Source organism: Odontesthes bonariensis, chromosome 21, assembly GCF_027942865.1.
Source record: "Odontesthes bonariensis isolate fOdoBon6 chromosome 21, fOdoBon6.hap1, whole genome shotgun sequence".
Taxonomy (NCBI): domain Eukaryota; kingdom Metazoa; phylum Chordata; class Actinopteri; order Atheriniformes; family Atherinopsidae; genus Odontesthes; species Odontesthes bonariensis.
Genome location: NC_134526.1, coordinates 30,559,720 through 30,577,573, shown reverse-complemented (window position 1 = coordinate 30,577,573; position 17,854 = coordinate 30,559,720). Strand labels below are relative to the sequence as shown.

General features: G+C 39.2%; 2 protein-coding genes across 3 annotated transcripts; one reads left to right on the top strand and one right to left on the bottom strand.

Moving 5' to 3' along the window:
• Positions 1 to 1,388: 1,388 nt before the first annotated feature.
• On the top strand, positions 1,389 to 9,712 carry prmt1 (protein arginine methyltransferase 1). Of its 2 annotated transcripts, none has more exons than XM_075455011.1 (10): positions 1,389 to 1,478; positions 2,553 to 2,639; positions 2,762 to 2,917; positions 3,005 to 3,068; positions 3,154 to 3,296; positions 4,486 to 4,573; positions 5,457 to 5,572; positions 5,725 to 5,875; positions 8,363 to 8,484; positions 8,570 to 9,712. In XM_075455011.1, exons 1-10 carry the CDS (start codon positions 1,452 to 1,454, stop codon positions 8,651 to 8,653), a joined length of 1,038 nt encoding a protein of 345 aa, XP_075311126.1. In that variant the 5' UTR covers positions 1,389 to 1,451; the 3' UTR covers positions 8,654 to 9,712. The 2 variants fall into 2 exon arrangements, with proteins under 2 accessions (XP_075311126.1, XP_075311125.1); XM_075455010.1 differs by having other exon boundaries at positions 2,544 to 2,639.
• Positions 9,713 to 10,947: 1,235 nt separating this feature from the next.
• ppp1r35 (protein phosphatase 1, regulatory subunit 35) lies at positions 10,948 to 17,581 on the bottom strand. Its single transcript, XM_075455012.1, has 4 exons — positions 17,460 to 17,581; positions 13,577 to 13,684; positions 13,354 to 13,444; positions 10,948 to 11,609 (listed from the first exon to the last, which is right to left on the bottom strand). The coding sequence occupies exons 2-4, from the start codon at positions 13,673 to 13,675 to the stop codon at positions 11,305 to 11,307; spliced, it is 495 nt and encodes a 164-aa protein (XP_075311127.1). The 5' UTR covers positions 13,676 to 13,684; positions 17,460 to 17,581; the 3' UTR covers positions 10,948 to 11,304.
• Between the last annotated feature and the right edge of the window lie 273 nt (positions 17,582 to 17,854).

Sequence of the window (17,854 nt, the reverse complement as noted above, 5' to 3'; positions counted from 1 at the left end):
TGGAACCATAACATAATCTAAGCCTAATATAAAACCAAGTTTTGACCCTGAAAAATCCCTTTTAACATGTGGGTGTTCACCATTTGGTCCCTGCAAAACAAGTTGGAGCCCACAAGTATAGTAGGTGCCTTGTTTTTGGATCTGTTTTTTCTATATATATATATATATAAATTACACACACAGAAAATTTTTAGCTGAGCGTTTCAACTCACTTTTTCTACTCAATTTAATTAGACTTTATTGATTTGAACTTGATTGATTCCAAAGGGAAATTATGCTGTGACAGTATAACTTATTATTAAAGATATGCTATTGTTATAGATAAATATAGAAATTTAAAAAATCAGCTGACAAACATTGAGAAAGTTAAAGGAAAGGGTGGTGTGGTATAAATCTTTAGAGATTGTCATGAACAGATTGGGATGTCGTTTTTGTAGCCTGGCAACAACTTTGCTAATGAATCAACAGCTAAGACAGGTGAACAAACCATAGTCACAGCTAACAGTTTGAGATCCTGGGTGCAGAGATGCTCCTTCTCTGTGACATGTCCAAGGTTACACAATCTACTGTTGACAAGTCCTGTAACCCCTCCCCTTCACTGCTGTTACCACTCTGTCTGCTGCCTCCGTCTGCATATAATCTGAAATCCAGATAGAGATATTAAGAGTTGTTCCCGCAGCCCTGTTTTGGTAAAGAAAAAAAATGCCTTCCTGATATTCCTGCTTTGTCCTTCTCAAGCTGACCAATTTATTTCTGCCAGTCATTTCATTTCAGACCCCTTTTCTCCATTTTGTTCCTGCTCTGCATCCACAATTTGAATTTGTTCTCTCTTTTCTTTTACCAAATTATGAACCCTGGTAATAAAGTATTATTTTAAATTAAATTTGATATGATAATTGTAAGATAAGCTTTGAGTAACAATGTCATAAGAGTGCAATCGGCAAAGTATTCCAAGCACATTTTGTAGACTATTTATTGAACAGCTGTAATAGTGAATTCTCACTGCAGCATGGTTGTTCCAAACTTTTCTTGCCCTCACCTTTTAACCCCATCTTCTATCGAGGTTTAATAATAATAATAATTATGATTACAATTAATTGAATTCCAATTGGCTTGAATTGGACTTTATTATCTAAGTGCCTTGAGATGACATTTGTTGTATTTGGCACTATATAAATAAAAATGAATTGAATTGAATTGAATTGAATTGAATTGAATTAAAGAAAAGAGCTTTACAAAAGACGATAGGAGCAAATCTTTCGACTTTTTGACCGGACACATTCATTCAAAGCAGAAAAGACAACTCGACCGGCCCCGTGTTTTCTGGTCCAATGAGTGGCGGTAATGCACGTATCAGCTGGTTTCAAGCAGCCAATAAACCTGAAGAAGAAAAAAGGCAGCAACAAGGGGAAGTAGAAGAAGAAGAAAGCGACATTCGGCCGAAGATCGAAATGGCGGTGCCAGCAGAGAGGATGGAGGTAAGGTTTTACAATGGGGAAATACCACGAGAGTTTCTTCTATGACTTTTGAAATACTACACACGCATTTATTAAGGCAATGATTGGTTTTTGCGAAGTTTTACCCAGTCTTAACGCTTTTTCCATTATACACTTAATCAACAAAGATGCATCAATTTTCACTTGGCATTATATTTTCTTTAGTGATGCAACTGCTATTGCCACTCCCTCATCATTCTAGTAAATGGGATATAGTGAGAAAAAGAGTGAAAAGGATTCAGTAGTTTAAGCTCTAATTTGCTATCCAGATTGATGGTTCGTATTGTAAAGTTTGTGTGGATATGGTTAGCCGAACCATTGTTAGCTGGTGCGTCATCCTGCCCGCGCAGACTGACTGGCCCGTGGACCACATGGGGACCAACGTGTTCTCGAGCTAGGTAGCGAGTAATGCTAAAGACGTAGATGTTGCCTTATTCACGGCAGACTTACTCTTACACTCTGGAACTCACAGTTGACGGATGCTATAAATCTCGAGTCCAAAAATGTTTCTTTGGTAAGATGGTAATTGAAAAATATGAATCTTTTGAAAGCTTTTCTTGTGAGTACTATTTGTTCACCATTCATGAGCGTAGTATGTAGTTTGGTTGCTTTAGTAAATGCTAAATGGAGTGGAATTTTTATACCACCTTTCTAATCATATTTAAGTTTTTTTTTATATATATATATATATATATATGATTTAAAAAAAAATTGTATTAAAAATACTTTTTTAGAAATTCAAACTACGTTTTTTTTTTTTTATATTAATTTCTAAAATAAAGTATTTTTCTCATATATATATATATAATATGTGTAGATATAGATAGATATAATAGAAAAATACTTTATTCATCCCCCAATGGGGGAAATTTAAAAGAAGTTTATTTTTATATAGATATATATATATATATGATAGAAAAATACTTTATTTTAGAAATTAATATAAAAAAACTTATTTTGAATTTCTAAAGTATTTTTCTCTATGTGTGTGTGTACAAAGCTGTAGAAAGTTTGATTCATGCATTGATTGTATTCGTTTTTGTTGAGGTTTCTCAGGGAGAGAGTTCTGTCAAACCTGCAGCCGAAGATATGACATCAAAGGACTACTACTTTGACTCGTATGCCCACTTTGGAATCCACGAGGTATATTTTTCCCCAAACCAAATGATCTGCAAACTACTTCCATTCTATTATTCATTTTTGCTTTGTCACTAGATCTCAGTGGTTGTGCCGTTATTCAAGTTTTTTCTCTCCTTTCACTGTAGGAGATGCTCAAAGACGAGGTTCGCACTCTGACCTACCGTAATTCCATGTTTCACAACAAGCATCTATTTAAGGACAAGGTGGTGTTGGATGTTGGCAGTGGGACGGGAATCCTCTGTATGTTTGCTGCTAAAGCTGGAGCCAAGAAAGTCATAGGAGTATGTGTTTGCTTGTTTCAGAATGTATCAGTTTGCCTTGTTTTCTAGATTTTTTTTTTATTAATAAGCCAATTTATTTTTAACAAGATCGAGTGCAGCAGCATCTCGGACTATGCTGTGAAAATTGTCAAGGCAAACAACCTGGATGATGGTGAGTAAATGGGCTTGAGAAATTTGATATCTGAGTCGTGGTAGGATCAAGGGTTTAAAGTTGTCACCTCTTTTCATTTGTACAGTTGTGACCATCATTAAAGGGAAGGTGGAGGAGGTGGAGCTGCCAGTTGATGGAGTCGATATCATCATATCAGAGTGGATGGGCTACTGTCTCTTTTATGAATCCATGCTTAATACAGTTATTTATGCCCGGGACAAATGGCTGGTATGTATGTGTGTTAGTCTGCCCCCCAAGTTTACAATCTCTAAATTTAAATTTCTTTCTTTTAATTTTTTTGTAAAATGATCAGAAACCAAACTTTTATTCTTTTAAATTTTGTTTGAGTCTACTTCAATTTTTTTTTCTTAACTTCGGTATGGGACCACAGTGCAAAAAAGACGCTTTCTTTTACATCTACCACATTTTCCCTTTAGGCCAATATTCTAAGATGGGAAGTAAAGAGTTTTTGAAGGCCGTCACTAACAAGTTTTATTAACATTAACGCAACTCCTTAACCAAAAGCCCTTCAAAATGTTCAGGATGGACTTAACAAAATGGCTTTGAAGCGTAATTTGTCCACATGAACATGGTAATACATACACGTATATCTGCCAAAGTACTTAAAACTGCTTTGTGATACCATTCTGTAAAATATCCCATGAAAAATACTGCTATAATATAATGGACTCTGTATTTGAAAACAGTACTAACTTGGTGTTGCAGTGAGCTGCTCATTTCCCTGCCCGTTTATGTCTATATGTATCCTAACACCTCATTCTGACTGAAAGCGAGCGAAACTGACGCGATACGACGACGAAATTTCGCGGGGGTGTCCTGATATGCAGCGTGACGATTTTGTCGAGTGATTCTATTGGTTCAGAAAGTGCTCACTTGAAACGCCGAGTTCTCTGGCTCCCTTTGGTTCAGATCTTTGTGGTACGGGTGTTTGGGGTCATAAACCATTGGGTGCTGTTCCACGGTAAAGATCAGCTTCTCCTCATCCATTATTCCCTGAGTGATGCTGACCTGTTGCTAACTGGCTTGTCAACAGGAAGCAGCGTGTTCATTTCAAACAATAAGAATGGGACGCCGCTGCAAAATGTCGTCCCAATAGAGACAGCACGGGCGATTTTATAAGGGGTCGGCGTGATCGCTGGATGGAGCGACATCGCTCACGGCATGTCAGGACAGGCTGATTGAAAAGTAGCATTCTGATCACTTTTTATCCATCACTCGCGTTCAGTCAGGATGAGGTGTAACAGTCGTGTGGTACCACACAGTTAATCACGCATTCCTTCTTACTGTATTTGCGGTGGTGGTGGATGGTTACTGTGGTGCTGCCTGGATGTTTTCTGCTCAGAAATATTTACAATCTATAAAGCTTCTTAAAGTCTCTCCTCTTCCCCACTGACAGAAGCCAGATGGACTCATTTTCCCAGATAGAGCCACGCTGTATGTCACTGCCATTGAAGACAGGCAGTACAAGGACTACAAAATCCACTGTGAGTAACTGGTTGCCTTGACCCAACCTAAGCCCACCAATGGTGTTTTTTTTCAAAGGGAAGTCATTTGTGATGCTGCAGTGTTTTTGTTTTTAGTTCTGTCTAGCAACACAGAGCAGGAACTGACATGCCAGAAGTACACATCCAACCATTAGTGTGCCAGTTCTCAGCTTAACTCACCCAGGCGGTTGGTTACTACTCTGAGAAATTTGGTTCGGTGTCAAATTTATACACAACAATTCTCATAGTGTTAAGTCAGTGAAATAGTTTCTTGAAAGAGAAGGTGAGTTGTAGATGCCGTTATAAACTTGCATGTTGAAGACCTGCTTGCAAACGTGTCTCTGTGTTAGTGTGTGCATGATGCATTTCATGAGGGACAAACAAACCAAAAAGTTGTCAGTTGAGCTTAAAAAATAGGTTGACAAAAATATCCAACCTGGATACACAGTATGGTCACAGCATGAAGCAAATGCTAACATTTGGACGGCAAAAGTTGAATAAACTAAGGAAGGAATTATTTGATTCATTTTCTGCACAGGTAGTGTGTATGTAGAGAACCAGCACAATGGCTTTTCTCCAGTGGAGCATGCATCACACCAGCTTCCCTGATCAACCTCTTAGAACTGAAGTTATGGATTTCATTGGATTTTTTATTTTATTTTTAAGCATGCATTTTATTTTCATGAGTAGAAATTTCTGTACATGTATCCTAAGTTTCAGTTCTTTGACAAAAAAAAAATCTAAATGTGCAGAAGCTGTAAAAAGAGGGTCAAACTTGTATAAAAAAAATTTGTATATCCAAAAGATTTTGGAATGGAATTTTGAACATCACTTGTAGCACAGAATGTGGATGTAAGTTAATGGCATTTGTTTACCTCTTTAGGGTGGGAGAATGTCTATGGTTTTGATATGTCATGCATTAAGGAGGTGGCAATTAAGGAACCCCTGGTTGATGTGGTGGACCCCAAGCAGCTGGTTAGCAACTCCTGCCTCATCAGGGTGGGTACATTAATTACTTTTCTGATAATGTAATGTGACTTGACAGACATGAGAGACGACTTTACTTGTCCATGACTACAGAAGTGTTGACTGTATTTGAGTTGTAACAACATACCTGCGGTTAAACATTTGGTCTGCTTCTGTATGTGTAGGAGGTGGACATCTACACGGTGAAAGCAGAGGACCTAACCTTCACCTCACCGTTCTGCCTGCAAGTGAAAAGAAACGATTACATCCATGCTCTGGTCACCTACTTTAACATCGAGTTCACCCGCTGTCACAAGAGGATCGGCTTCTCCACCAGTCAGTTTGCTGCACACTGCTGAGCATTTTTACCTCTTTACGCTGATCAGTGGCATTGCTTTATCTAACACAGCCACACGTCTGGGTCTGATGAAAGAAAGCCATTCCTATTTTCTCCTGCTAAGTGCCACTCAAGGAGAAAGTTTTCACTTGAGCCTCGTTTCCACTGTCGGTATGGGTCGGGTCGCTTTGGGGTCAGCTTGCGTTCCCACTGTACAAAGGGGACCCTCAGGGGTGGGCGGAGTGCGTGCCGAAGCGTAAATAGCAAATAACAGCAAATAACATCCATAATTTGGAACCACCTCCAAGCTTCTTCAGCTTAATGCCACACCGGCTCGCGGTCCGGTTGAAACCACTCTCCGCCATTTTTACGGCAATCAGCTGGAAAACTTTTTGGTTTGGCACAGCGCCATCGAGCTCCCGCTGCACAGCCTCCTCACCAACACCGGAGAGCAGAGCCTGGAACCGGTCCTGTGTGCCAGGTACCCCAAGCAGAAGGGTTACAGACATGGTAATGGGTTCCATGGTACCGGTACGCTTTCGTGGGAGTGGAAACACTGAAATAAGCGAACCGACCCGTACCGGACTGTATAGTGGGAACGAGGCTTTAGTCTCTAAAATTGTATGGTCTTAAATTGAACTCAGTCGGGGTACTTGATGAGTTGATACTTGCTATACAATGAATAGTGGAAAAAAAAGTCTGTGGCCATGGGTATATACACAATGCTGCACCCTAAAACACATTGGGCCTCATTTTCCAATATCTTAAGAAATTTCTCAAGAAACTACGCCATATTCATGAATGTGTTCTCAGACTGACATTTCCCGTATCTTTGCTCTTAGAATGAGAAATGCCAATCTCCTTTTAAATTGAAAGGACATGACAGTTGCCCCGATTTTGCATAGGTTAATGCCCATAAAAGGACATGACTCTGCAAATAAATCGACATGGTCGTGAAAGATTTGTTTGCAGTATCTTGCACCTTTTTTTTTTTTTTTTTTTTGAGCAGTTCTGAGATAAAGGAAGACGACGTATAAAAAGTGTGGAACCACGAATTGATAGCACAGTTTCCAGTTAACTTGATGTAATTAAAGTGTTGATATAACAAAGTACTTTTGTAAATGACCCAAAGCTCATTTAAAATATCTTATTGTATTTTTACTAACTGCACAACAGAGGACAATGCTTGCTTTGTTCAAACATCAGCACTCAGTGTTACTCTTAAGTGTTTGTAGTGTTCTTAGGTAAGCACAAATCCTGGATGAGGAAAAAAATTCACGAATGCCACAATCTTTGCAAAAAGTGCACAAATTTGTTCTTTGGAGCTGTTGATGAATGAGGCCCATTGTGCCAAACATGCTGCCGCCTTTACACTTTAAGTATTGCTTATTTTATCATTTGTTCAAACTTATCATTTGTTAAACTATATATATATGACAGGTGTCCAGACTTACCCTGTTCTAGAGTGACGGGCACATCAGAGTAACGAGAGGCGGATGAAGTGCTTGTCTCCTTTCACCTACTGTAGAAGCCTGTGGTGGAAGTGTTGTGATCTTGAGTTGGTTAGGTGAAGATTCAGCAATATTATGTACCCAAAAATGAGGTCCGTTGACTACCCTAATATACTCAGTGAACAGGTTTCTCCACCTAATGGTGCAGATCTATTCCAAAATGACACTGCCAGGATTCCTTGGGCTTGGATTGTGAAAGCTTGGTTAAGGGTTCTAAAACATTTTTACACATGGATTGGCCACTCTGACCCCCTATTGACAGTCTCTGCTGAACAAAACTTTAAATGGTAAATTGACTGTGCTTGTGTATAGCTTTCTGGTTTAGTTGACCATTCTAAGCACATTTTCACTGGAAGCCACATTCTCACACAAAGTTCTTCATGGTGCATACAGTATTACAGGCTTTCTCTCCATCACACCCCTTCATACAATCACGTTTCAGAGGCAACGTGTGCATTCCCGACACTTTCCAACTTCCTCGACCACCTGTCGACCTTTCAGTTGACAGAACCGTTTTTCTCCCTGAGATGTAGACGCACAGCAAAGCTGTCCCATCAGCAATACCAGCTCTTTGCAAAAGATTGATGTAAATCTGAAGGAAAAGGGATGTGACGCATTGTTAAAGCAAATCTATAATGTGGCATCATCCATCAAATTTTGAGTTGTTGCCAAAAATGCCCTCCTTTTGTCCCTGCTCTCAGTAGCTATTAGCTTGGCTCCCCCATGAGCGTTACAGGTAGTATTATATCAAACTTTGGTTCTTTTTTACCTGGGTATAGGTAGCTGCTTTTTCTCAGCTATATTTGACCCACGGTAAAATAAAGGAATAAATCCCACTCCTTTGTTAGAAAGACTTTTATAGTAATGATGGTCTGTGGTGTGACATCTGCTTCAGATCTGCACTGAATGCCTCAAAACCTGAGGGTTTACCTTTTAGCCACGGAGAATTAAAACATTTTTTTTTCTTTCTCTCAGGTCCAGAGTCTCCTTACACCCATTGGAAGCAGACAGTCTTCTACGTGGATGATTACCTAACTGTGAAGACTGGGGAGGAGATCTTTGGCACAATCGGCATGAAGCCAAATGTAAAAAACAATGTAAGGAGGGGAAAAAAAAAAAAGTTCTGTCCATTTTGTATGCATAATATGTGCAATTTGTCTAACTGGTTGTTTTGCTTTGCAGCGAGACCTGGACTTCACCGTAGACATCGACTTCAGAGGTCAGCTGTGTGAGGTGTCAAAGACTTTGGAGTACAGGATGCGTTAGAAAGCTCCTAATATTCTCCCCACGTTAGTCTGTAGTACCACACAGAGTACACTGTTTAACTGAAAGTGTATATTAGTTTAATACTCCCCTGCAGCAACATTTTAAACTTGTTTTTTTTTTTTTTTTTTCATTATTTTGTTATTCAGACATTAACAGTATTTACAATATTTTCTCATCTTCCAAGATTTAAGTGTGTTGGTGTGATTCTCCGTGGTGTAGACACACAAGGTGTTTAAAATGTGCGTGGTGTATGTGCCCAACATCTTATTCGATTTGCTTTTTTGGCTGTTCTTGTATGTGCAACATTCGTATTCATTATTAAAAAAAGGGGCCCTGCCCACCATTTACTGTTAACCTTAGTGTTTGTCAAAGGTCTCTTACTTTACATGTACTCCTGGTTTGTAAAAGCCGGGTAGAATTGTTTCCTTCTTACTCTGAAGCCATGATCATGGGAAGAAATTGCGATGCAAAAGTCACGGCCAAAATTGACTGTATATTAAAACTGCCTGATTGCATAAACTGTTTCAAAGCCATCTAAAATGTTTTACCGATTATGTGCATACTTTACCATTTTATATTAATGGGAAATGTAATGCCAAATATGAATTATTGTTTTGCTATTCCAACATATAAAGGGTAAAGAGTCCACGGCCACATCTAGAATCAGTTTTTAGAATGCAGTTGGAACCCAGGGCATAACAAGTTATGTGCTCTAACTGCCCAAACGCATTACTGGCCTTTGGTTAAGCAACAACCCGTTAAGAATAGAACCGAAAATACTTTATTCATTCCCTGTGGGGAAATTCAAAAGTAGACTTGCACATGTTTAAAGTCTTTCCTCCAAATCTGAGAATAAAAATGACATCGCCTGACTTCTAAAGCTTTGTTTCTGCTGGCTGTTCACCTTGATACAATGCATTTAAGGCTGCTGGTATGGCTGTTTTGAACTGTGATGGCAGTATGCAGATTTTGGTTTTGACATTTCACGTTTTCCCTTTTGTATCGTCTTAGCTGCTCCTTATTAAGAAAAAATTAAACATTTGGTTTTCTTTCATCAAAGTGTCCTGAGACGTCTGCTACCCCTGTAACAAGTTATTTTAAGGATTTTCATTCCATGCAATTAACTGTCAAATCTGTTAATGTTCGGCCTTATGTCTTACACATTTGCTTTTTACCACAAAACATTCAGTAGCCTCATTTTCAGAATATTGATTGCAAGTTGATACATACAAATCCTACTAAATCAATACACATTGATTAACTGCAATGACTTTGTTTGTTACCCATGGCAAAAAAAAAAGATGTCAGGATTAAATACTTATGTGCAACAGTTACATGCATACATTCTTCATCAAGTCTTTGAAGGTACCTTAGATTCAAGGTTTCAGTTCCACTACCAGTCTGGAGGAAAATTCTGCCTCCTGAATGAGTAAGAAGCTCTTCTCACCCCTTCAGAATTGTGGCAACTCATACAATTCTGGTCCAGTGGGCTAGGTGTGCAGACAGGTCTGGATAAATGCTATTAAACCAGATGTATTACAAGTCAAGTTCTTTAGTGGTTTCCCATCTTCCAGTCTTTGAAATATGGCAAGTAACAAATGTTCCAGGCACGTGACAATGCTGAACATGCTATGCATATTCATTGCACTGCAAAATATCACACACAAAAAAAGCCTTGGTTTTTATGAATAGGACACATGGGAGAATTCTTAATCACCATGGGTCTCTTTCCATGATCACCAGATCAGAGTAAGATTTGTAACATTCCAACATGGTGGGGATTTTTTTTCCAAATATATCAGAACTAAGTTCGAAGGGACTCAGACTCACTTTCAGCTTTGCCGATCTTAATCTAAAAATGTATCAGCTTCAAGTGATGCACACAGGACCAGCCGTGGTACTCATAGGGAGCATTTAAAGCGAAATGTGGTATCACCTGTTTGGAAAACCATACATTCCTTTAGCTGGTCCAGATTTAATCAATTTACTAGAAAACTGCTTTAAATGTCACATGTAGATTTGGCTTTTAAAAAATAAATAAAATGAACTATGTTTTAAAATAAACAAAAATAAGATTTGTTGCTGCTGAGTGGACTTCTTGTTTTTTTTCTTCTGGTGTCCAAGCTTCAAAGGCAAAATCATGACTACATGCTAAATTCGTTTTATACAGGATGCATGTCGAGGATATACTAGGTACTCTTTGGGTCCCAATTGATGACAATCATAGGTTGTTTAACCTGAGGAATTAAATCTCAAATTTTACTCCTCAATCAACTAGTTTACAATGAACACTGTAAAATTAAATTTTTTTATTTTTTTAATATAAAAACAGAAAATGTACCAGTCCGACAATGAAAACAATTGCTGCTTCTTATAAAAAAAAAATAAATTAAAAAAAGCATTCTCAAAAAGTCCATTATTCTCCCCCCCAAGCATATCCCAGAGAATTTCTAAAGGACCTTTTGTTCATTTGAATTCTTGGATTTATTGTATGTTGAGTTTCAACTCTAGAACCTACTAATCAAGTAGTTCTAGAGTGCAAAGAACTCCTAACTGGACAACCAGAACACAAATCAACTACTTTAAAAAGCTTTGCTTACAGAAAATAAAATACATTTTGTTCACATTGAGATGATCCAACAGAAAATGCGTCAGGGTGTGGCCTCCCAGCACCTCCGTCGTCTGTGCAGGTCAAAGGTGGAAAAGGCAGGGCAAGCCGTTGGGGAAAGTTTGGAGGAGACTGGCTCCTCCTCTTGTGGGAGGGGCTTTTCTCTGAGCAGGTCGGAGAGCCCTAAAAAAAGGAGGGAGGGGGCCTCGCTCATCCTGATGTCAGGGCCACAGGTGGTTGGTGTCGGCAGGCGTTTGCCCTGCAGCACCTGGCTGATCAGCTGATCCTCCGGCACACTGACACTTACCAATGAAGTGAAGAGAAGCTGAGAGGGTGAAACGTTCATTACTGCACACACAGAGAGAGAGAGAGAGAAACTTAAAATACAAATAACATTAGTTTTGTGATTAGTGATATTTTGCCTAATACAACAGGTCTCAAAGTATGATCACAACTGAAGAGGCTGAAATATCGGAAGGCAACATAGCAGATATTCAGGGCAGCGACAGATACTTTTTGTGTACTGTACTGTGTGCTGTGTACTGTGAGCAGAGTTCCAGCCTCGTTTTGGCGTTGATGAAGGTAGTCTGGCTAGTTGGCTGGGGCCACAAAAATAAAGCGTTTTGCTTCTCAAAGCAATATGCGTAGAACCATTTTGTGATGCAAATGTATTACTCTGTTGAATGCATATTGTTTTGAGAAGCAAAACGCTTTATTTTTTAAACCTCAGCCAACTAGCCGGAATACCTTCATCAACGCCAAAACGAGGCTGGAACTCTGCTCACAGGACGCAGCAGGGGGTAAGTCAATGTTCATAAATGATATTGCTAATATGGGATGTCATAGAGCTTCATGTCAGAAGGGGCGGCCGTGGCTCAGCGGTTAGTCAGCCCAATAACCAGAAGGTTGGTGGTTCGATTCCCACTCTCGCCACCCAAAAAATTGGTGGAACCGACAGCTGGAGGGGTGTCAATCCACCTCCTTGTCACGGCCGAGGTGTCCTTGAGCAAGGCACCATACCCTCGTGCTCCCCGGGCGCTGTGAATGGCTGCCCACCGCTCCAGGTTGGCATCTGTCTCTGAGTGTGTGACCCTGTGCATGTGTGTCAACAGGTGCCAACCTGGATGAGTTAAAAGCGGAGGATAAATTTCACGTGTATGCATGACAAATAAAGCTAATCTTAATCTTAAAGAGGCGAACTATCCCTTTAACCAAGAGTAAAGCAGGTCCTGAAGAGTCAGCTGAATAGCTGCTTCTATGCCCTGCCAGTCTTAGATCTACAAATACAGTGCCCTCTAGAATGTTTTCTTTCTTTGTGTTCCTCCTCTGCTCATCAATGTGAAATTCTAAAAAAAATGAAGATCTAATGAAAGTACACATTCCAGACTTTAAAGTCATTTTCATACATTTCAGTTCCACCATGTAGAAGTGAGAGGCTCATCTCTCTGCGCTGCAGGACTAAGAGGTTCAGGAAGCCATGAGGCTTTTTAACAGACTGCCGACATGTTCTTCTCACATTTATTTACTTTATTCTATCTTTTTAAATTATTTATTATTATTATTTTTGTTCTAATATACAATCATTGTAAATATTTTAATTGAGCTACATGACAATTTGAATTTCCCCCACGTGGGATGAATAAAGTATTTTCTATTCTATTCTATTTACCTTATAAACTCTGATACAATTTCCTGTCAGAAGGATATCTGCCTAATATTTCCCCGACTTCTCCTCATTATTAACTTGGGACTGTCATGTCACAGGAGGGTCTGAATGCTTGCTTCTTTAACAAATATACGCAAGAGCTCAAAGTGTGGAGGGAGCAGGAGAACTATGAGTTTCAATCTTTGGGCAGATGTAGATGACAAGACTTGCAGTTTTAGTTGTTTCAACCTGTTAGGACAGTGAGATTAACTGGGTTAACCAATCGAAATTGTGGTGATCAACAAACTACGAAAGAGGGCAACAGCGATGAAGTGATGTAGCGATGACAATCTTAAGTGACAACATCAAGAAGAAGGAACCGGAGAAGCTCGAAAAAGACCAAGGGCAAAAAAAAGCAAGTTGAAAAGGTTTGGGATACAGTGGTACCTTTCGTAGCCCTGGCACCGATCAAACTTTTGGTCCTCTCCGACTTCTGTAGAGTCTCCTCAATGGCTTTTTTGGAGTTAAACTCTGCCCCCTGCAAGATAAGAGACAAGTAATTGTGGTAACCAGCGTAGCCATCAATTCCACCCCTTGTACCTAGAATGAGGGCCATTGGAAGGAAATATGGTTGGGCCTTAGTGACAACATATGAATAAACAGTGTGAACCTGTAGGGATTGAAGCTCTGTCTTCAGAGATAGAGTGGTGTTCAGCTTCGCCCTTTCCAGGCAGCCTTGGTCTGGACTGAACACAACAGGAGGTTCCATGTCTGAAGGCTGAACATGCAAAAGATTCAAGAGCAGGAGAAAATAAAAAAAAATTACTAAACACTATTTGAAACAATAAAATGAAGTAACAGTGACAGAAATGTAAAGTTTGACAACCTCAGTAAAAAATTGAAATAAAGATGGTTCTGTTGATTTGAACAGACACATACACAATTTAACATTTATACAATCAGAATACAAAATCTGCTCATACCATCACTTTAAAGCGTCTTCATAATGATCCAATGTGTTTATTCAAATGCATGCAAATGTATATGAAGATTTGCTTTTTAAATTCAGCAATGACACTTTAACATACTAAGAAATGTAGACCCTGATTTATTCAAATGATGTGTTTTTACACCTAAAACTGTATGTTCAAATGGATTTTTTTTAATTGTGGGTACACTCACAACAAGAAGTCAATCAATCCTTGTACTTAATAAGTGTAAAGCTCGAACTAAAATATTTTTTTGTTTCTTTTGTCAGACAGCTACAGGCGTCAAACAATTGTGACAGCAATTAATGATTTTGTAAACACTGCGATATCTAACAAATATTACCATTCAAGTAACTTGAGGACAACATCTGTGAACTCAATTTGGCTATAAATGTTTAATCATTGCAACAGAATGTCTTGAACGTCTACTCACACAGTTCAGTGTCAGACACACTACAGTAAAAAACAGTGGGCCGGGTTTCAAATAAAAGGCACAGTTACGCTGTAACTATAGCTTAACAGCTGCGCATGTAAGCCTTTGGAGTGCCTCCGCGTAATGAATACCGCGACCCTCCAGGCGACAGATGTGTCATAGCATGAAGGGATGGCATTATACTGTAACCTACATACTGTGTTAAATCACTGTTTCAGATACGAATGGCTTTCTGGGATAATAAGGTTTGTTTTGTATTTTTTACTGGATTGTGGACATCAACCCCACACAACAGAATAGATAATGGATGACAGCTGTCTTGACAACAAATAAAAAGTTTTTGTCCACAAGCTGTTTCCGTCAGTTGCAGAGCCTCCGTGTAAGATGTCATGGGAGGTAAATGTGTTCCTCTGTTAAGAAAGTGTTCGCTGTGCCCACTCTTGTGGCACCAGCCAGAGGATCTACAGTGAGCAGGTGTTGTGCTGTACCAAACTGGAGTTGATCAAATCATTCAGTGTTTCCCGCAGCGCATTATAGTTAAGGCGGCCGCCTTAGCAAACTCGCACTGCCGCCTTGCCAACGTTCCCAAAAAAAAAAAAAATATATATATATATATATATATATATATATATATATATTTTTTAAACCGAAGTAATAATGCTTTGCCAGGCTCAGACATTAAAAGACAGCATTGATAACATTGAATTGCGACACCTCCAGGTTGTTAATGTAAATAGTTAATAATGTAAATAAAAAAGTGTTACAGCTCTTAAACAGCTTCGTTATTGCTCTAAAATGTATATTTAAATCTTCTAGAGTCGCTGCCAAAGCCAAATCGAAAGACTGTTCGCTGGGCGCAGCCATTGTTTACCTCTCTCTGGAACTACACACTGAAATGTCGCACCTCTGTCGTCAATAGGTAGCCCGGCCTCCGACCCCACTCCTCCGATTTGATTGGCCTGATTAAGTTTCGATTTTCAGCCTCGCAAAACAACCACAAGTGACTAGACTAGCCCCGGAGCAAATTCAATTTGCGGTCGCTAGGGGCGTCTAGATTTCTAGGCTACTAAATTACAATAAGATTGAGTTATTGAATTCATGTGTGCACCTTAATCTGACAAGAAATTGAATCGGATCGGGTTACTCGCGGTCGGATTAAGACCCCGAACGGGTCGGTTCAGAACAGTTCGCTTATTTCAGTGTGTCCACTACCACGAAAGCGTACCGGTCCCATGGAACCCGTCACACAGGACAGGTTCCCTTGGGGAGGAGCCAAAGCATTTTGTACAGTGGGAACGCAAAGCGACCCGACCCATACCGATACGAAGTGACCCGACCCGTACCGACAGTGGAAACAAGGCTTAAAGCTATAATGTGTAATATTTCACGGACATTCATTGGGGTGTAACACTCTTATGTACATTCGCATGCTGAATATAAAGAATATAAGAACACTGCACTTTTGTGATGGAGGTAATTAATAACGATTGAGGTAATACTTGTGAATGATAAGACTCAAATTTGTTAATAGACAACGTGAAATATTACACATTATAGCTTTAAGTATAACCATCTGCTGAGGTCCTCCCACACCAGATTTTTGCATAGCTGCTGGGCTGTTTTCTTAGTTTGTTTACTTTTATTTACAGTTTGTTTTAGGCATATAAAGTACAGAGCATGTTGTTGCTGGTTGTTTTGAAGTAGCGTTCTTTCATTTGTTGTTCACAATTTCTTTTTTGTGCGAACTGTGAGACTGAAGCACTTGTCACCTGAGCCTCGGCTGCCTTAATCGGTGTGTGAAATTCTGAGTTGCAGCTGGTCGAATGAGCCAATAAGAAGGCTGGTTGCAGATGGATTAGAAAGCTTTATATTTGGATACATTATAACTGACAAGGTCCCTTCAACCATATTGCATTGGATCTGATTTGGAAAAAAATGTTATTTCATTTTCTGTATGATAAATGGAAACTGATTTGAGCTATATGATCCTTAAGAGCCATCAATGTTTTATTTGAAGCAGAATTTCAGGATAGTTTGAAGATAGTATTATGAACTTCTGAGAGCAATGCTATTGTATGTAAACCAACAAAATTACTGAGGTTTCATACGAACCATTTTCAAAGTCCCACTCCACTAAAAATAAGTTTTAAATCTTTAAAATGTACATAAAATGCTTTTAAAAGGTGACATATCTCAGAAAAATCACTTTTTTTCTGGTCTTGGGTGCATACAGGATATTTGAAGTCACCATCAAGTGTAAAACTCACCAAAAACATAACCCTGGACTTTTATTGGTGCCCCTTTGTTTAAAAGTTTCTCATTTAAGGAGCTAGTCTGATTTTCATTTTAAAACACATTACTTGTTAAGTTCACTCCACCTCTTCTGCGAAGCCTTGATCCCTGAGCCTCATCCGCTTGCATCCACCCAGCTAGTTAGATGAACCCAGCTTTGCGTGGAAATGTTCTGTTGTTCAGCATATAAGAGCCTAGTAGTGGATCAACTATATTTGGTGAAAACAAAGTCCTGACTACTCGCACTGTGGTGCTGAACAGACCATTTGCATGTGCTATGAGGAATATATTAAATGAAAATCTAGTAGCAGGCAGAGGGCAAATTAATCAGGATCAGCATTGATCAGGCATTTCCAACGGCTGCCTTTTATCTGATGGCCGTCAGTTAACGTGGACACAGGTTAAACCACAACACCAGTTGATCTGAACTCCAGTAGCTAGGCTAGATCTTAAATACTGTAACTCTGATTACACAGAATCCTACACTGTATTGTTGTGCTTCTCCTAAATTGGATGTTTTATTGATGAAGAATTAGTTCCTGCTTTCAAATGAATTTTATAGGGGCTAGGTGGACTGTACGGAAGCCCAGAGCAGACGTTTATACGTACCACGTCCGCTCTGGGCTTCCGTAGGACTGGTAGCTACATTCAATAATAACAATCTGTCTGGGTTTCTTTTAACTTGTTAAATACAGACGACGTGCAATGCTAATTATGCTAAAACATCGCTGTTTAGCCCGTTTGGCTTTAATTGCCCGGTTAGACTTTATTGTGTTTAACAACAAAGTCAAAAAACATTTAGGCTAACTGTTCCCTGCTAAGCTACTATCATCTCTTACCTGATTTAATTTGTGCAGAAACGTTCCATATCAGTCTGCCTCAACAAACAAACCGGTCTGTTACTAATACTGCCCGACAGTTTCAGAACGGAAATCATTCGCTTTGAGAATTATCTCTTCTTCTTCGTGTGTTTGGAACCAGCATATAAGATGCATTATCGCCACCTTCTGCTCCGGACTGTGAAACAGTTCTTACAATTTAGCTAACAATACAGACTGTCTATTAAACTATTAAAATTAAAAGAAGATTTTATTAACAAACCCACTAGTGGAGTTCGTAAGGGTTTTCATGGCTATTTAATGTACTCCTGACTTCCTCAGTCCTTCTCCTAAAGGTTGTATTTCTGTGTTATACTTTAGACAATCAATTATTGCATGCTCTATGGTGTCCTCCA